This window comes from Oryctolagus cuniculus, chromosome 17 (genome assembly GCF_964237555.1).
Source record: "Oryctolagus cuniculus chromosome 17, mOryCun1.1, whole genome shotgun sequence".
Taxonomy (NCBI): domain Eukaryota; kingdom Metazoa; phylum Chordata; class Mammalia; order Lagomorpha; family Leporidae; genus Oryctolagus; species Oryctolagus cuniculus.
In genome coordinates this window covers 55,939,224-55,957,008 of record NC_091448.1, presented here as the reverse complement: position 1 = coordinate 55,957,008, position 17,785 = coordinate 55,939,224, and the positions used below count along the sequence as shown (strand labels likewise).

Below are 17,785 nucleotides of genomic sequence, written 5' to 3'. Positions count from 1 at the left end.
TCCCCATCTCTCACTCCCTGCACATCCTTTGCACTGGCTGAGTAGCAATTCCCAGAACTCAGGGGTTTGGAGGTAGAACGGCGGGGGGGGGGGGGGAATACAGAAGATTCTGAGGGCATTCTAAGTGCAGGGAGGGAAAAGGAAGATGAAGAGAGGGGAGAAGCTAAAAAAAAAAAAGATCTGGTAGTGCTGCATTCTGGGATTACGTTCTATGTTGCTTTCTTCAAGTTCGGAGAGATGGAACGAAACAGAAAGTGACAGAGAAAACACGCAACCTTTCTATGGTGATGGTGTGCACCATGCACACTGCTGGGACCTGGACTGGGATCTGTCTGGAAGCTCTAAAAAGGGGTTCTGATTATCACCCATATTGAAAGACAGTAACACCACAGGTCAATTTGCACATGTCATTAGTTGACATTGTGTTTGAATTGATCTCCCCTTGAAAAAACAGAATGAGGAGGGGCCGGTGCCGGTGCTGTGGCTCACTTGGCTAATCCTCCTCCTGCGGGGCCACCATCTCATATGGGCACCGGGTTCTAGTCCTGGCTGCTCCTCTTCCAGTCCAGCTCTCTGCTGTGGCCTGGGAAGGCAGTGGAGGATGGCCCAAGTTCTTGGGCCCTGCACCCGCATGGGAGACCAGGAGGAAGCACCTGGCTCCTGGTTTTGGATCAGCGCAGTGTGCTGGCCGTAGCAGCCATTTGGGGGGTGCACCAACAGAAGGGAGACCTTTTTCTCTGTCTCTCTCTTTCACTGTCTAACTCTACCTGTCAAATAAGTAAAACAAACAAACAAACAAACAAAACAAAACAGAATGAGGAAAGGAATTAATCTAGAAGATGAAGAAAGAGCACAACTCTGGAAACAATCCATTGCCAGACCTAGAAGAACAGAGAGGGAGCTGTTTGGAATTATCATTGGAATATTTTCTGCGAGATTGTTTCAGAAAAGCAGGCTTAAATAAAACAGCAACAGGATGTGTTGAAAAGGGGAAAGGAAGAGATGAGGAAGGGTTTTTAGGAAATTAAAAATGCAGTAGCATAACTGAAGTCTTCATTGCAAGCATAAGAAGTAGAAGCAATATCACATGTGATTAAATTAGTATTGCTGGGATAAACTTGAAAGGCTTTCCTAGAATGTAGAGAGAAAAGCCAAAGTGATGGAAACAATGAGTGAGAACAGTGAGATACAGGGCACAGGGAATCCACACAATTCACCAAAGTTCTTAGAGCGGCCAGGCTAGCTGAACAAAACCATGTAACAGAAACGTTGCCTGAGCAGAAGAGAGACTGTGCATAGATTGCAAGGGCTCGCTGTGCTGCACTAAGTTAAATACCTTACATACATTGCATCTCTGCATCAAGAAACTCAAGTGGGGAGAGAAGAGGTGAGTTAGAAGAAGAACATTCAGTAGAGCGATTCTGAAAGTAAAATTCTGAGAAAACTAAATGACTTAGATGTGTACAGATACACGTGATGTCCAAGTGTTATTCTTGAAGTTTCACTACCTTAACAAGAGGCTGGTTCTGCTGCAGGAAATAGAGATGAGAAAGAGGCCTGTTGAGGGATCAGCAATACTTGATGGGCATGAGAAGGGACAGAACAGGTGCTAAAGTTATCTCCAGTTCTCAAGGCGAGAATAGCAAATTGATTAAAATAAACTTACTCCATTCGAAGAGTAAATAGAACAATGTAATAAGGACAAAACCTTCCTAGGAACCTAGAAACATATGAGGAAATTTACAAAACAAGATAGGATTTGTTTCAGAAATGAGATTCCAATGGCTCTTCGATAGATAACACAGAAATAAAAAGAAAATTGGCACAACACTGCATCCATTGCTCTCCACTGGTTTTTTTGTTTTGTTTTGTTTTGTTTTTGGTTTTTGGTTTTGAGGATGAAGGTGCTATAGTTTGGATGAGGTTTGTCTCTCAAAGGTTCATATGCTAAAATCTTGGTCCCCAGTGTGGCTGTGGTGAGTGGTGGTGAGACCTTTAGGAGTGGGGCCTAGTGGAAGGTGATTTGGTCATGGGGGCTCCCCTCTCGTGAATGGATTAATACAGTCTCATGGAAGTGGATCCAGTCTCCAGAGACTGGGTTAGTTCCCATGAGAATGGGTTGGCATTAGTGAGCCTGGCACCTCCCCTGAATCCCTCTCCTGCACCTGCTGCTCACCTCTTGCAATGCAGTTCTGCCACTGGGATAGCATCTGCCCATGGGGTTCTCACCCTCACCAGAGCTGAGCAGATGCCAGAGCTGCGCTCTTGAACCTCCAAAACTGGGAGCTACATAAGCTCTTTTCCTTCCTTATAAAATATTCATCTCCAGGCATTTTGCTAGAGCCTCAGAAAACAGACTAAGACCAAGTGAAAGTGAATTAGAGAGAGGAGAAGAGGAGAGGAGAGGAGAGAAGAGGAGAGGAGGGGAAGGGAGGGAAGAGGGGAGGGGAGGGGAGAGGAGAGAAGAGGGGAGGGGAGGGGAGAGGAGGGAAGAGGGGAGGGGAGGAAAAGGAGGAGATTGCAAGGAGAAAAAGAGAGGGGAGGTGCTATGGAGGATTCCAGCGTCGTTGAGAGGGGCAGACTAGACCCAAGGCTGAGGACATGTGCCTCTGCTGGGGGAGCTTGACCTTAACATTTTGTGCTTCCTGAAGACCTGCGGGGCCCTTGGAAAACCGTTTGTGTTTTCACATGGATTGTGATGCTCCGCTGCCGGTCCGAGTCCCCTGCAGGCAGGCGAGGAGGATGGCACTCACCTGGGCGGAGGTGCTATGGAGCTTCAGCAGCCCGTTTTCAAGCCGCTCCATTTTGGACTTGAGCTCTTTTCCATTCCTGCGCAACAAGCTCTGGTAGAGTCGGATGAACTCCAGGAAGGACTTGGGGGTTGTGTAGTTGTAACGCTGCTCGTTGCTCAGATAGGACTGGGACGTTCTGTTGACACTTGTATGGACAAAGGCCATGAATTTGCTAATTGACTGCTTGACAGGAGGCTAAAAAGAGAAGAGAGCAGGAAATAAAGAGATCATCTCACCACCCATAGTAGAGACAGCTGCCCATCTCACTCGAGGCTTCAGCACATTGAAAGTTGTGTTCAACCACTGTGCAAGGCTGAATTTTACCGCTGACATTCTAGGCATGCGATTCCTTGTGCCCTGAGGTGGAGAGGACCTTGCTGATGCCTCCTTTTCTCTCTCTCACCTCAATGCTCTCTGTGTTCTGCAGGAAGCGGAGGCTGACAGACTCCAGTGCCTGCTGAGGCCACTCGTGGAACCAGTCGATGGCTGTGCAGTTCACAATGGCCGGGAACTTCCTGCTGCGGACCCTCAGCTTGTCCCCCACAGGCGAGAAACAGAGGGTCACCTGAGAAGTCAGGAGGGCAGAGACAACGAAAAGGCATCAGAGGAATACCTGGAGAGGCAGTCATGCCTGTGGGGTTTTGATCTCCTGGAAAATGTTGATGCACATCTAACTGAGACAAGCATGCCGGGATTTCATGGAACAGAAGGGAGGCTATTTCTCATCGAGCAGATAAGAAGGTTCTCAGGCTTAGAAGAGTACTGCTTGCTCACCACCCACTCCCAAGACAACCAATAAGCACAGCAGTGCCAAAGATAGCAGTAGAAGCTGCCATGATCCACCTGGGGTCCCTGCACACCCTGGCTGGGTCAATCCTTCTTTACCTTCAGCTGTCGTCGGACCCTGTCTATAAAGAACTTCCAGCAGTTCTCCCTGTTGTCAACCAGACCGTGGCTCTTGACTTCATTTCTCACATTGTTTATGATGCTTTCAACTTCATCATCAGAGTAAAGATCTGGGATCTCTCCTGGGAAAAGACAGAGCATAAGCGCAGCTTTGTCATTCCAGTGAACGATGCAATCAGATACTGGGGATGATGTTACCATGGGACACAGGGTCCTTGCTTTTTTTTTTATATATATTTATTTGAAAGGCAGAGTTACAAAGAGAGGGAGAGGGACCCACACACAGACAGACAGACAGAGAGAGACATCTTGCATCCACTGGTTACTTCCCAAGTGGTTGCAATGGCTGGATCTGGGCATGTCTGAAGCCAGGAACCAGGAGGTTCTCCAAAGTCTTCCACTTGGTTGCAGGGGCCCAGGTTCTTGTGCCATTTTCTGCTGCTTTCCCAGGCACATTAACAGGGAGCTGGGTCAGAAGTGAAGCAGCCAGGACTCGAATTGGTGCCCATATGGGAAGCCGATGTCATAGACAGTGGCTTTACCTGCTACGCCACAATGCTGGCCCCAGGATTCTTGCTTTTACATTACGATCCACGTGTCCTTCTGATGAAAATTGATATCGTATATACTCCAAAACCAGGACAGAAAAGTGAATACATGAATGAATGAAACAGGATGGAGGCAACTCTGGAGTAGCCAGTTTTTTTTTTTTTTTTTTTTTTTAAGAACAACAGACTTCAATTGTCTTTTCTTCTTTTGCTTAAAACATTTATTTCATAGCTACTATATTATTTTTGACCCTTGAGGAAATTTTGTTCCCAAGAAGCTTGATATTTGGTAGAAGATATAAAGCAGTTCTAAAATTGCTGCTAGAGCATAGTTGAAAAGAGCCAGGAGAAAGATACAGAAAGGTCTATATACGTAACAAGAATTAATTATTGCTTTGAGCAAGAAAAGAAGTGCAGAGAGCAGGGAGAGCTTCATGGAATTTAGTATGCGGTAAGTATGACATCTTAAGTTAGTGGGGGAAAGATGAACTTTTAGATAAATAATAGGAAAACTGAGATTGAAAAAAAATTGTACTTGGATTCTTCTTCACATTGTATATTAGAATAAATCCCAAATAGATCAACAATTTAACTATAAAAACTTACAAAATTTTTTTCTATACAACCAGGAAACACTCTCATAACCTTTGAGTGTAGAAGAATTTCCTAATCATAATTTAATCAATGTACTTTTAAAGCAAGATAAGTTAAGATATAAACACTAATAAGTTGGACTGCATAAAACCAAAAACAATACATGGCTAGTGTCCTTATGATGTGAAAAAATTCTCAACAAATAAAAGAAAATAGCATAATTTAATAGAAAGATGGGGTGAAGGGTATGAAAAGGGAGTTCAGGACAGGAGCTAAAAATATCTCTTGATATTAATGAATAAGTGATAATTAATGAGTGATTCAGATAATTAAATAGTAACATAAAATACTGTTAGATCACTGGAAGAAAGTAAATTCCAAGTGGATTAAAGGCATAAATATAAAAAGTAAGCAGTAATAATTAAAAACATAAAATACAGTGATTATTTTTATGGCATTGGGATAAGACAAAATTTCTGTGATAGAAAAAAATAATTTAAAAAGCACAAGTAATAAAAGAAAGACTGTAAACTTCTATATTAAAACTAAATTGGCATGAAAAAAGCCAGATACAGATTTCAAAAAGGTATTTACAACTCATATAATGAACTAAGGGCTCATATCCAAAATATACTAACAACTCCTGCAAATCCGTAAGAAAAAGACAGAGACTTCCTGGCAGAATAACCAGTGAATACTTGAAATATGCTCAATGTCACCAGCACAAAAGGAAGGGAAAGCTACGATTGGCAAAAATTAATATGCTAGATAGACCAACTGTTAGTGAAGATAAGAGGAAATAGGTTTTCATGCAATACTGTCAGCTACTAAATTTGTATGGCTGCTGTGGAGAGCCAATTGGCAGTAAAATAAAGTCGGGATGCATGTGCCAGACAACCTAGGAATCTTAGTTGGAGACAACTATTGGAAAAGAAACTCTTGTACCTGCAGGACGAAAGTTTCTATTTTGTGTGGGTGTTTGAGTATGTTCTGCATGTCCAGAGTATTTTGTAAAGAAATACAGAAAACTCTACAGAGAAAAATGTAAATGGATGATAGGAATGTCAAAACTGTAGACTTTATTGTTCTAAGGATTTTGTCTGGGAATAGGTTGCCATTTCAAGTCAAAGATAATATAAAATATATTTTATTTATTTACTTGAAAGGCAGTCAGCCACACACACACACACACACACATACAGGGAGATACACATGAGAGAGACACAAAGAGAGATTTTCCATCTGCTGGTTCACGCCTAACTACCTGCAACCTCCAGGGCTGGGCCAGGCCAAAGGAAGGGTCCTGGAACTCTGGGGTCTCTTACATGGGCTTCAGGAACCCAAGTACTTGAGCCATCATCTAATGCCTCCTAATGTTCACATTAACAGGAAACTGGATCAGCAGCAGAGCCAGGACTCAAACCCAGGGACTCTGATATGGGATGCAGGCATCCCCAGAAGTCTTAACTGCTCTGCCAAATGCCTGTCCTTTAAGTAAAAAATAATTTTTAAAAAATTTTATGCAGGTGAGAAGAAGGAGAGTTGGAAATTGAAAGAAGAAATGCAATTGAGCAAAATTCTGAAATAGGTTACAGGGGGTGGGCTCCTAGCTCAGATGAAAGAGTTGGTTTTGGAGAGGAGACATGGAAATATTGGTGAAAAGGAGAAAACAGTACAGAAATGGAGATGAACTGTGGTGAATGAAGGAGGTCACACACGCTGTGATCTATGTGATGTACTACGAGATTCATACTAAGTTTTCTTAGTGAAAGAAATGAGTCAGAGGCTGAAATCTTTACTTAATGTACACTAAACTGATCTTCTGTAAAAAAAAAAAAAAAAAAAAAAAAGAAAGAAATTATCAATTCCCAACTTGACTCTCACTGGGATTAAACATGACAATAGGTCTGATCTGATTTCATCATCATTTAAAAAAAATCATCTATTATTTTTCACTTTATGTTTTTGTGTGGGAGCAAACTGTTGAAATACTTACTTAAGGTATACTAAGCTGATCTTCTGTATATTAAGATAATCGAAAATGAATCTTGATGTGAATGGAGGGGAGAGGGAGTGGGAAAGGGGAGGGTTGTGGGTGGGAGGGACGGTATGGGGGGGGAAGCCATTGTAACACATGAGTCGTACTTTGGAAATTTATATTCATTAAATAAAAGATAAAAAAAAAAAAAAAGAAATGAGTCAGAGGGAGGTAAACATGAAGGAAGCAGGGTATCGCTAAAGCATGATGACCCTGGGTCTGATGTAAAGGTGAATTTGGCCTCCTCTTCAAACTTCACGGGCCGGCGCCGTGGCTCACTTGGCTAATCCTTGGCCTGCAGCGCCGGCATCCCATATGGGCACCGGGTTCTAGTCCCGGTTGCTCCTCTTCCAGTCCAGCTCTCTGCCGTGGGCCGGGAGGGCAGTGGAGGATGGCCCAAGTGCTTGGGCCCCTGCACCCACATGGGAGACCAGGAGGAGGCACCTGGTTCCTGGCTTCGGATTTGCGTAGTTCTGGCCATAGTGGCCATTTGGGGGGTGAACCAATGGAAGGAACCTTTCTCTCTGTCTCTCTCTCTCCCTCTCACTGTCTAATTCTATCTGTCAAATAAAAAAAAATTAAGCTTCACCGCACTCACAGGCTTTTTACCTCTCCCACTGCCAACATAGAAATATCAGCATCAAATCCTCATTGGGGACACCCTACTTCCTTTGCAGACCTGGGTGAGCTCCTCAAAGTGGATGGTTTAGCAAGGTGTCTGTAAGTAATTAGAGTGCTAGGATCCTATCAGTCACCGAGACCACTAGACTTACTTGAGTTACTTCATTTTGAGGAAACTCTTGCCAACTCTCCAATATATTCCGGCCATCATAATTTGACAGGATTAACCCAACCAGGAGGCTAAGAAAGGTTTTATACTTATGCTAATTATCTCTAATCAAAATAAGGTCAAAATAAGAAAAATGAATTATTATTAGGAAAGTGATCATTTACTTTATTTCCTTAATTGGATAAACTTGAATTAATTTCCATTCTTTAATATTTAATATGCATATAAAATACTTGGTATTGCAACTTGTCAAGATCAAGGTTTTACTAATGGAATAATGCATTTCAGCCTCTTTAAAAATTTTTTATTTATACATTTCCATTTTTATTTGAAAGGCAGACAGAGAGAGAGAGAGAGAGAGAGAAAGATTGATTTTCTATCTGCTTGTTTACTCTCTGATGCCTGCAACAGCCAGAGCTGGTCCAGGCCAACGCCAAGAGCCTGGCACTCAATCTGAGTCTCTGGCTTGAGCCATCACCTGCTGCCTCCAACAGTATGCATTGGCAGGAGGCTGGATCAGAAGTGGAGTAGCCAGGACTTGGACCAGGCACTTTGCTACAGGATGTGGGTGTCCCAAGTAATGACTCAACCACTGTGCCACATGTGCAAACTTAAAATAAAAATAGAGACCAGGGAAAACTAATAGAAAATGATATTCACCATGTGCTAGGAGTTAAGAAGTTCGGTTTAAAAGAGAAGTGCTCAAGTGGAATTGGCACGAACCATATTCATTCAACTTCAGGGGCCGGCTGCCTGTAGATGTTCATATTGTTTTTTCTGTGGCCTCCTTGATTATGTGCATTTCCTTTTCTGATAATATGTCGGAGCCCTCTAGTGAGAACTGGGGTTGTCGTTGGTCTTGAGAAATCTGTAATAGTAGAATTTACAATCATCACCTTTCTCCTATCTGAATGTTGTAGGTTTTATGTCCTTTTGGTATTTTATATGTAAAATGCTGTTTATTGAGGAGGCAAACTGTAGCCTATGGGCTTAATTTGGCCATCTGCCTCTTTTTTATATGGTCTGCAAGCTAAAAATGGGTTTTATAATTTTTAATGACTGAAAAAAATTAAAGTAATAATAATACTTAATGGCATGTGAAAATTACATGAAGTTCAAAGTTTATTGCCTGTAATAAAATTTTATTGGCTACAACCACACTCATTCATTGAGATATTGTCTATGACAGTTTTCACACTATGATGACAGAGGTGAGTAGTTGTGACAATGTACCATCTGTTATGCCTGAAACATTTACCTGCTGAGCCTTCATAGAAAATGTTTGCTGTCTTTGGTTTACGTGATACTCCCAGTGCAAAGATGTAGAAGGTGTCCAGGCCATTTACAGACTTTTCCCATGTTCATAGGATGGTGGTAAATGATGTAGGTAATCATGGTGAAAACAGGAAATTGAACTTCCAGTGTGTGTGTTGGAAGGGCCCACATTGTGAAGTAAACTCAGATGGAGGCTATTTAAATATCTGGAAAATTTCCTCCTCTGACTTAGAGCTGGGAAACCCTGTCTGCCCCTAAGTGTTTACAGGCTTTTCATAGTCATTAAAGTATTTGCAAGCCAGACTTACCTTTATCTGCTCTATATTAGTGGACTCATGAGAGGCCACGACTGCTTTTGGGGGGAAGAAGAGTTTAACACGAATCAGTTAGTTGGAGCTTGGTGATAGAAGGTGGAGCTACAAACAAGGTAGCTTCACGCTTGCTTATGGGCTTGAAAGTTCTCATCAATGTTACTCTGGTCTCATGGGAGAAAGACCAAGGGAGTGTAGTTGCTTTTTCAAGACCCGTGCCCACCTCATCCCACCTCTAGGAAACTTCCCAAAGCATATGTTCAACTGTAGTCCTATCTAGTGTGTAAGATGGCACATCACTATCAAGTTCAAAGAATACCTCCGGAAGGTCAATTAAGGGTCAGGATATGTGTTAAGTGCTGATGTGAAAAAAAGATGAAACGACACAGCATCCACAGAGGCTTCTGATTGTGTCAGTGTTGTCTTACCTCCTCAACTGGGTAGTAGGTATGGTGAGATGTAAACACTGGGTTCATTTTCAAAGGAAGGTGTTTAGTTGTGAGCAGACAACTAGCTAGCATAACAGCTAGGTTACATGCACCTGAAAGTTCTTAGGCAAACGGGAGATTAGTGGCCAAAACAGCTGAAGCACATGCAGGGAAGATTGCAACCCTGTAGTTACTCAGCCAATGAGGAACCAGGGGTGGGGGCAGAGAGGTGGGACCTGCGTGCTAGGAAATAAATAGCTTACTGTAAACCACCCTGGTGTGCTGGCCCATCAGGAGTTTGGTGTTGCAAGTTTCACTTTCACTGCGCTTCCTGAGTCTGAGTCCATCCTTTGAGTGGACAAGTAAGGCTGTTTCTCCTTTATTTACTTATTTTTTTTCCTGTATCTCTGGAAGATTTAATAACATAACATTTCTGTATCTCTGGAAGATTTAATAACAATTACTTTACCAAAGAACAGAGAAGATACGGAATCGGAATTAGGGAGAAAAGTTGGTGGCAGCTGCTTATCTCTTGGGTATAGGTAGTGAGAGCGAGGTTAGCCCTGTGGGGAATCTAGAGAGACACAGAGTCTGGAGTAAATTGTATGGACATTGGCAATACAGAAGAAAAGCAAAGGCCAATAACTCAAGCATCTGTTTGCATTACCTTTTTGAGATTTCTGTTTTGCAGCTGAGGGAACCAACCAGGTGCTGGATATATATAAGGGCCAGATCCAGTAAGGGTATGAAGTATGTTTAAGAGGCCAGTGCAGGGCCAGGCATTTGGCACAGAGGTTGAGATGCTGCTTGGGACACCCACACCCTGTATCAGTGTACCTGGGTTCGAGTCTTGGCTCTACTTTCATTTCTAGCTTCCTGCTTGTGTGTACCCTGGGAGGCAGCAGATGATAGCCCAGGTGGTTGGGTCCCTGCCACCCACGTGGAGGACCTGGATTGAGTTCACAGCTGTGCCAGTATTTTGGGAGTGAACCAGCAGATGGAAGATTTCTTTCTCTGCTTCTGTCTCTATCTCTTTCTGCCTTTCAAATAAATAAATGAACAATTTATAAAAGGGGTCTAGTGCATTACTGATGGGTGCTTTTTCCTCCTCAAACTCTGTGGGTTTTTTTTTAAAATACTTTTAGAGAAACTAGGCCAAAATTTCAGTTTATGGTACAGCATAAATTGTTCATTAAGAAATTCAATGCCATGTGCTCACAGGAAAAAAAATCCAATGCCAAGTCTGCTACAAATATTTCCAGACCCTGCCTTCTCATGTAATGCATGTACCATGCTAATATGTCTTTAAAAGATGAGGTTACTTTTTCATGTATACCAAGAAGAGATCTAGCACAAAGATAAAAAGGATACCTTGGTTCAGAGGTGGAGAGGAATATGACTCTCTCTTCCGGAGAGGAGAACCCATTGGTTATAAAGTCTTCCCTAGACCAAGCACAGGCTGTGTGCTATTCATCTTTGAGCATGGTATTGGTCTGGCTGGCGCATGGGAGTTAATAAATGATGGTTATGAATATATGAATAAATGCAAGGTGATCTAGCATGTACCATAGTAAAGAAATCTTAACTTTGGAGTAAGACAATTAACTCCTTTGAAAGATAAAAAGAAAATCCCAAGATCCCAAAGCAAAGCCAAGTATGAAATCTGTCAAGTAGGAGAGGAAGAGACATGACACCTGGAGCAGACTATGCCTTCTTGACTGGCTAATGCCAATGAGTCATGGTACTGCTGTAAAATGGGATTTCTAGAAGGCTGGAGAGCTAGCTGGAGTCAGAGGTGCTGCCCTGGGATGCCAGGGATGAGTCTACTTTCTCCTTCTAGCCTAGGATGCAGCCTTGCTGACGCTGAGTTTGGGTTGAGCACCAAAATAGCACAGCTTTCTGCAAGAATTCCTTAAATACCTGGGTTTGATGCTCAGTGTATCTTCTTCAGAAATTATTGTGACAGATCCCTAAAGACATGCCAGAAACTGAACTTTTAAGCTCCAGCAAGGGCGTACTGTTTCTTGCAGTTCTACCAACAATTGCATGACTTCCAATAAGGATTCTGACAGTCAAGGGAAGTGGCGCAAAGATACGCTTCATCTGCTCCTGACCTGGATGACCACCCTGTTCTTATACAACTGTTTGTGTTTTGATCATTCAACCAGGAACTAAATTTTTACAACTCAGTGTGTAGTGTTCCTGTCCATCTGTAACACTTGAGATGTAACTGGCATAAAGGAGGAGCAGCCACTGTGCAGTCTGTGTTGGGAGGAGGGGTCTGCTTTGCTTTCTTTGCTCTACTGTGGCCCTATTTCCTCTACAGTTGATTGTTGGACTCTTAATTACAGTGTGGCCCCCAGACCAGCAGGCCCAGGATCACCTGAGAACTAACGAGAGAAGCAGATTTTCAGGCCCCACCTAGACCTGCTAAGAACCAGGATGGAGCCCAGCAATCTGTGTTTTAATAAGCCCTCCAGGGCCGGCGCCGCAGCTCAATAGGCTAATCCTCCACCTAGAGGCGCCGGCACACCGGGTTCTAGTCCCGGTCGGGGTGCCGGATTCTGTCCTGGTTGCCCCTCTTCCAGGCCAGCTCTCTGCTGTGGCCAGGGAGTGCAGTGGAGGATGGCCCAAGTGCTTGGGCCCTGTACCCCATGGGAGACCAGGAGAAGCACCTGGCTCCTGCCTTCAGATCAGCGCGGTGCGCCGGCTGCGGCGGCCATTGGAGGGTAAACAACAGCAAAGGAAGACCTTTCTCTCTGTCTTTCTCTCTCACTGTCCACTCTGCCTGTCAAAAAAAAAAAAAAAAAAAGGGTTCTGAAATGCTACAGTTGGTGTCAGAAGTGGGATTCATGAACCAAATTATCGTCATTTTTTTTTTTTTTTTTTGGAAATGGTGTAAGCAGAGGGGTGAAATAATGAACCAAATAAATTTGAGAGGAAAGCAGACAGTGTAGCAGAAGTCCATTGGTTCACTGTGGGAGATGTTTCAGAGGAGAAGCTGCAGGCATGGGATTCACCCAAGGTACATATCAAGCCTAGGAGAACCTGCAGGAATCTAAAATTGACTTACAGGTGAGGAAGCCTGAAGTACAGTTTCCTGGTCTCTACTGTGTTACCTAGGGGAGGAGTAACGGCATAATCCCACAAAATGGAAAAATCAGGGAGATAGTTTTCTAGGACTCCTACAGCCTTGACAAGATGGGCAGTCAGTTACTTCCTAGAAAGAAAATATTTGATGTTGAAAATCAGAACTAATTCTCCCTGTCAGAATAGTTAATAAGAAAGAGTAAGTTTAGAAGAAAAAAAGTATTAATCTTAACTGTATCTCCATTTTAACATGTACATACAAATCTTGCTCTTTTTTTTTTGTTACCTATATAAAAATCATAAAAAGGAATTGTGGGCCTGAAACCCTGTAACTCTGGAACAGGCTAATGGCATTAAGTTTTCACTGGGCAAGGCTTCAGAAACTCATTTGCACTTGAAAAAAATGTTGTCCTCTAAATGAAAAATTCAAGATATTTAATTGAGAAATAAAATTTCAATTGGTACAAGTGTAGCAACTTCTGTGTCTGAGATGTTATTTTAGGAGTAGGTGACCTGGCTGGATCGGTGCCAGTTGAAATACAGGCAACATGGCAACATGCCTAACATTTCCAAAGTCATAAGTCTTTGGGAGCAGTTTTACTCTCTTAGATAGTTTTTAAAAATTAAAAGCTTTAGGGTAACTTCCATGTAGGAGGGTAGTTGTCTCATTATTTAGTAAAGTAATAAAAGGTGAGGCAATATTAGTAGGTTAAATACCAAGGTAGAAGATGGTGAGATGTTAAAGAGACAGTATTTTGGAAAGGAAAATTTTGTTGTATTGGAGGAGAAAAGGTTTAAGAGTTCAGAAGCAAACTCTTGGAAATAGAGGTATGTTAGGGCAGGATGAGAAAGAAAGGAGAATATGGGGGGCAGGTGTTTGGCACTGGTTAGGATGCCCATGCCCTCTATTGGAGTGTCTGGTTTGAGTCCTGGCTCTGCTTCCCAATTCTAGCTTCCTACTAATGCAGATCCTGGGAGGCAGCCGGCGATGGCTCAGGTGGTTAGGCCCTTACAACCTGGATTGAGTTCCCGGCTCCCAGCTTTGGGCCGGTCCAGTTCTCACTATTACAGACATTTGGGGAGTGAATCAGCAGATGGGAGCTCTTTAGATGTCTTTTCCTGTGTCTCCCTGTGTCTCTGCCTCTCAATTTAAAAAAAGAAATGAGACTGAGGGACCAGTGTAATGGTAAGAACCAAGATAGAAAGAACCTGGGACACAGGTCCTTATGGGAACAGACTGAAATTTTCTCAGAGTACCTGCTGGTGCCTGGTCTGGACCTTGAACCAGTGGCTGTTCCTAGAGGTAACAGGAACATAGCATGGGGTGCAGTGCCACAAAACAGGAAGCAGACAATGACCAGTGAGGTTCCCAGGGATTGGCAGGATCCATCCTGAAATGTATCACTTGTCACATGGGGTGGATCCTCAAGGGCACTTGTGATATGGTCCCTGCACTTCACGGACAAGAGTGTTCACTCAGAGCCAGTGGGTGGACAATGGGCACGTGAGCTTCTGAAGGGCAGGAAACCTGGAGGCAGGGACATCTGTGCACTGTCTTGTTTCCTTAACCCCAGAGGAAGGGGTGGTTTTGCAGATGTTGCCTTTGGGTGAAGAGCCAGGAAAGCATATCCCTGTTTAATTGGTATAAACACCCACACATTTATGTAAATACATAATTCAAGGACTTTATTCTCTTTTAAAATTTTTAACCTTGTTGAAAGATTTATTTTACTTATTTGAAAAGGCAGAGTAACAGAGGGAGAGAGAGAGAGAGATAGCTACAACAGCCAGGGCTGGACCAAGTGGAGGCCAGGAGCCTGGACCTCCATTTGGGTCTCCCATGTAGGTAGTAGGGGCCCAAGTACTTGCAGCATCTTCTGATACTTTCCAAGGTACATTAGCAGGGACCTCGATTGGAAGTGGAGCAGCTGAGACTCCAAGCAGTGCTCAAATGTTTCAGGCAGTGGCTTAACCTGCTCTGACACAACACTGGCCCACTTTTTAAAAATTTATTGTTTTTAAAATTTATTTATTTTAAGGGCAGAGAGGGAGAAAGAGACACACAAATACACACACAGAGTTTATTTCCTTATTTTGGAGATGTATGTGTGTACATATATACATATATATGTATAGTTTTCTGAGTGGTTAGGGCCATGAATTCCTACGTAAATAAGAACAACAGCGCTGTGGTATAGCTGGTCAAGCTGCTGCCTGCAGTGCCAGCATCCCATGTGGCTGGTCCACTTCCAATCCAGCTCTCTGCTATGGCCTGGGAAAGCAGTTCCCAAGTCCTTGGGCCCCTGCACCCATGTGGGAGACCTGGAAGAAGTTTCAGGCTCCTGGTGTCAGGTCAGCCAAGCTCAGGCCATTGTGGCCATTTGGGGAGTGAATGAGCAGATGGAAGACCTTGCTCTCTGTAACTCTGCCTTTCAAATAAATAAATTTCAAAGAAAAAAACAACAAAGATTGAACTCTCGACTAAAATTCTTATCTTACACAAACAGTGTCACAGAGCACGTGACTTCCATCAAGATACATAGAGACCAAGGAATACTTTGTGGAGAGAAGCTACATCTGGTCATGCTTCCACTTTGCTTCCATAAGGCTCTGAATCCTTGTTTCGTTCAATTGTGACTTGATGTTGGCCTGCTCCATAAGTGTCGCATGTGCATGTTCTCCCTGTTTGAATATTCCTGCCAATGCCTAACCCACCTGAGGCACTACATGCAGCCCAGTTTCCCTGTGCCTGGGTTATGGGCAGGGGCAGCACCTTCTCTCTGGGCTCAGCAGATCACAAGGCCCTGAACCTGCTCTTCCCCCGAGAATCAGATCTAGTCCCACGAAGGGAGCCCCTAGATTCTTGTCTGTTTTACAAGGGAAGAGCCAGGTCAGCTGGCCCAGCACCAGCCCCTTCAGTGTGTCCGTTTCCTCCCTCATGTCTATGACCTCATGCTTGTGGCCTGGGACCAAGTGTCTGCCTTTGAGTGATTTGTTCCACAGGAGATTGATTAGCGATATTCAAGTGCGGAGAGTCCCTTACCAGATGCCAAGAGGTCATTGATGAGCACAAGGAAGCGCTCATCGGCCACCTGGGCGTCAGTCATGAGAAACACTGTGCTCTGGTTCTTCACCCCTGCTTTCAGGCACAGGCTGGCCAGGTCCACCTGTGGGAACAATCCAAGCCAGAAATCTGAGAACAAGGCCTCCCCTCTCTCAAAAGAGAGATCCCCAATCTGCTCTTTAGGAAGGGAACCATTTTCTTATTTGCTTTGGTGAGAAATAAAGCAAGACAGCACTGGGGGTGCAGGGAGGAGTGCTGTCGTGCCCACAGGCAGGAACATATGCCTTGTTCCCAGGCCTCAGTGCCAGCACAGGGGGCAATCAACAGCGGGTTGATGACCTTTCACTCATGCAGCCACAGTGGCTCCTGCACCAGCCTCTGGAGCTCCGGATTTGTGCCAAGAGGTTGTAGTTTTCCAAAGGACAAAGGAGTCCCCTGTTCCTCCGTTCCTTCTAGCATCAGACAAGCGAATGCACTGCTCTGGAAGGTAAGTGACCACTCTTGGCCTGGACAGAGGAGTCATGGGCTTGGGGCTACCAGCACGGGGGACAAATACATCTTATGGTAGCAATGTCTTTGTGTTCTCTTGACCAACTCTATTCAAACGTTATTGTTGAAAGTCACATTTTGGGGAACACACACACACACATACCTTACAGGTATGCACACATATATACGTGATCACTGGTAGGTTATTATATCCATTCAAAACTGCAGGTGGGTGAAGTTTTGGGCTGGAATGACAAACCCTGTGTCTATCCAGCTTAGTCAATTTTGCTTCTTCTGCTGTATACCCCAGCAGTCAGCCCCATGCCTTGTTTTCTCTCTCTCTCACCACTCAGAGCTCATTCCTTAACAGCCTCAGATGGCAGAGTCTGCTTAGTTCCACATGACCCCTCCCCTTCAAAGAAAATAAACTTCCATTCAGATCAGTGTTTCTCACCTCATGCACGAGAGGAATGATCTAAGACAGTGTTTCTCAGTTCTCATTAGAATCATTTGGGGAGCCACTGAGAACCCCTGAGGCCCAAGCCATTCCCCAGAGCAGTTAAATCGCAGCATCCAGGGTTGGGATGCAGGTGTCAGCATTACTCGAAAATCCCCAGTGATTCCAGTACACAGATAAAGTCTTAGTATAGAACCACTGTCTTGTATCATTCTGTAAACGTATAACCATGCATACACTATCTTGTCTTTTCTGGGAGCGTTCAAGAAAGACATAATGTGAACCTGACGTGTGACCTTGGATTCAGCCAATGTCACGCGAGGCTGAGCTGCAGTTTCACAGCAGAAATGAGCATGTGCCTCTCCCATCATCGGCTCAGAGGTTAGGAGAGCAGGTGGGCAGGTCTGGCTCAGTGCTGGCTGGAGCTCTGTCAGGGGCAGCAAGAAGCACGTCCTGACCAAGATTACTCTGTGGCTTCGTACTGTGACTCAGTTGTGGCCATGGATAGAAGGGAGGGGGTTGGACAAGCTGACCTTTGAAGCTTGTATAGAATCCCTTTCCTCACTTTCCTGTGCATGTATCATGGCTCCTAGTGCCTGCTCTCTGAAACCAGATGTCACTGAAGGTCCCAGCTACCAGTGGTTAACAAACCCATTTCTGAAAACATGAATTTCTTAGGAATCTAGTTCACTTAGCAACTAGTGAACTGTGTGTTAAATGTGTTACATGGTAGGTATTTGAAAAATTTGTGGAAAAAATGGACTTAAAAGATAAGCTTATTTTGGTACAATTTTTTTAACCTGTGCATGTTTTTAAATTTTTTATTTTTTTGTAACACATGTTTTCTGCCATCTTTTTGAAGAAACTTTTAAATATGTGCTTCTGGCATGGTTAAGAGTTGGGGCCCCACAGACACAACGAGGCCAGCTGAGCTCTTGTAAAGGCAACCTTGGAAAGGCTCCTGTTCTTGGGCTGAATAAAAAAAAAAAGCCACTTGCAACAT

The 17,785-nt window shown here is 43.8% G+C and overlaps 1 protein-coding gene across 7 annotated transcripts in view; it reads right to left on the bottom strand.

Annotated features, from left to right (window-relative positions):
• DNAH9 (dynein axonemal heavy chain 9) overlaps nt 1-17,785 on the bottom strand; it is a 373,954-nt gene that overhangs the window by 131,378 nt on the left and 224,791 nt on the right. For all 7 annotated transcript variants that reach the window (XM_070061394.1, XM_070061395.1, XM_070061396.1 and 4 more), the window contains 4 exons: nt 15,816-15,939; nt 3,678-3,820; nt 3,196-3,357; nt 2,754-2,987 (listed from right to left, as the gene is read on the bottom strand). In XM_070061394.1, coding sequence (XP_069917495.1) covers nt 2,754-2,987; nt 3,196-3,357; nt 3,678-3,820; nt 15,816-15,939 — 663 coding nt within the window. The remainder of the gene's footprint in view (nt 1-2,753; nt 2,988-3,195; nt 3,358-3,677; nt 3,821-15,815; nt 15,940-17,785) is intronic.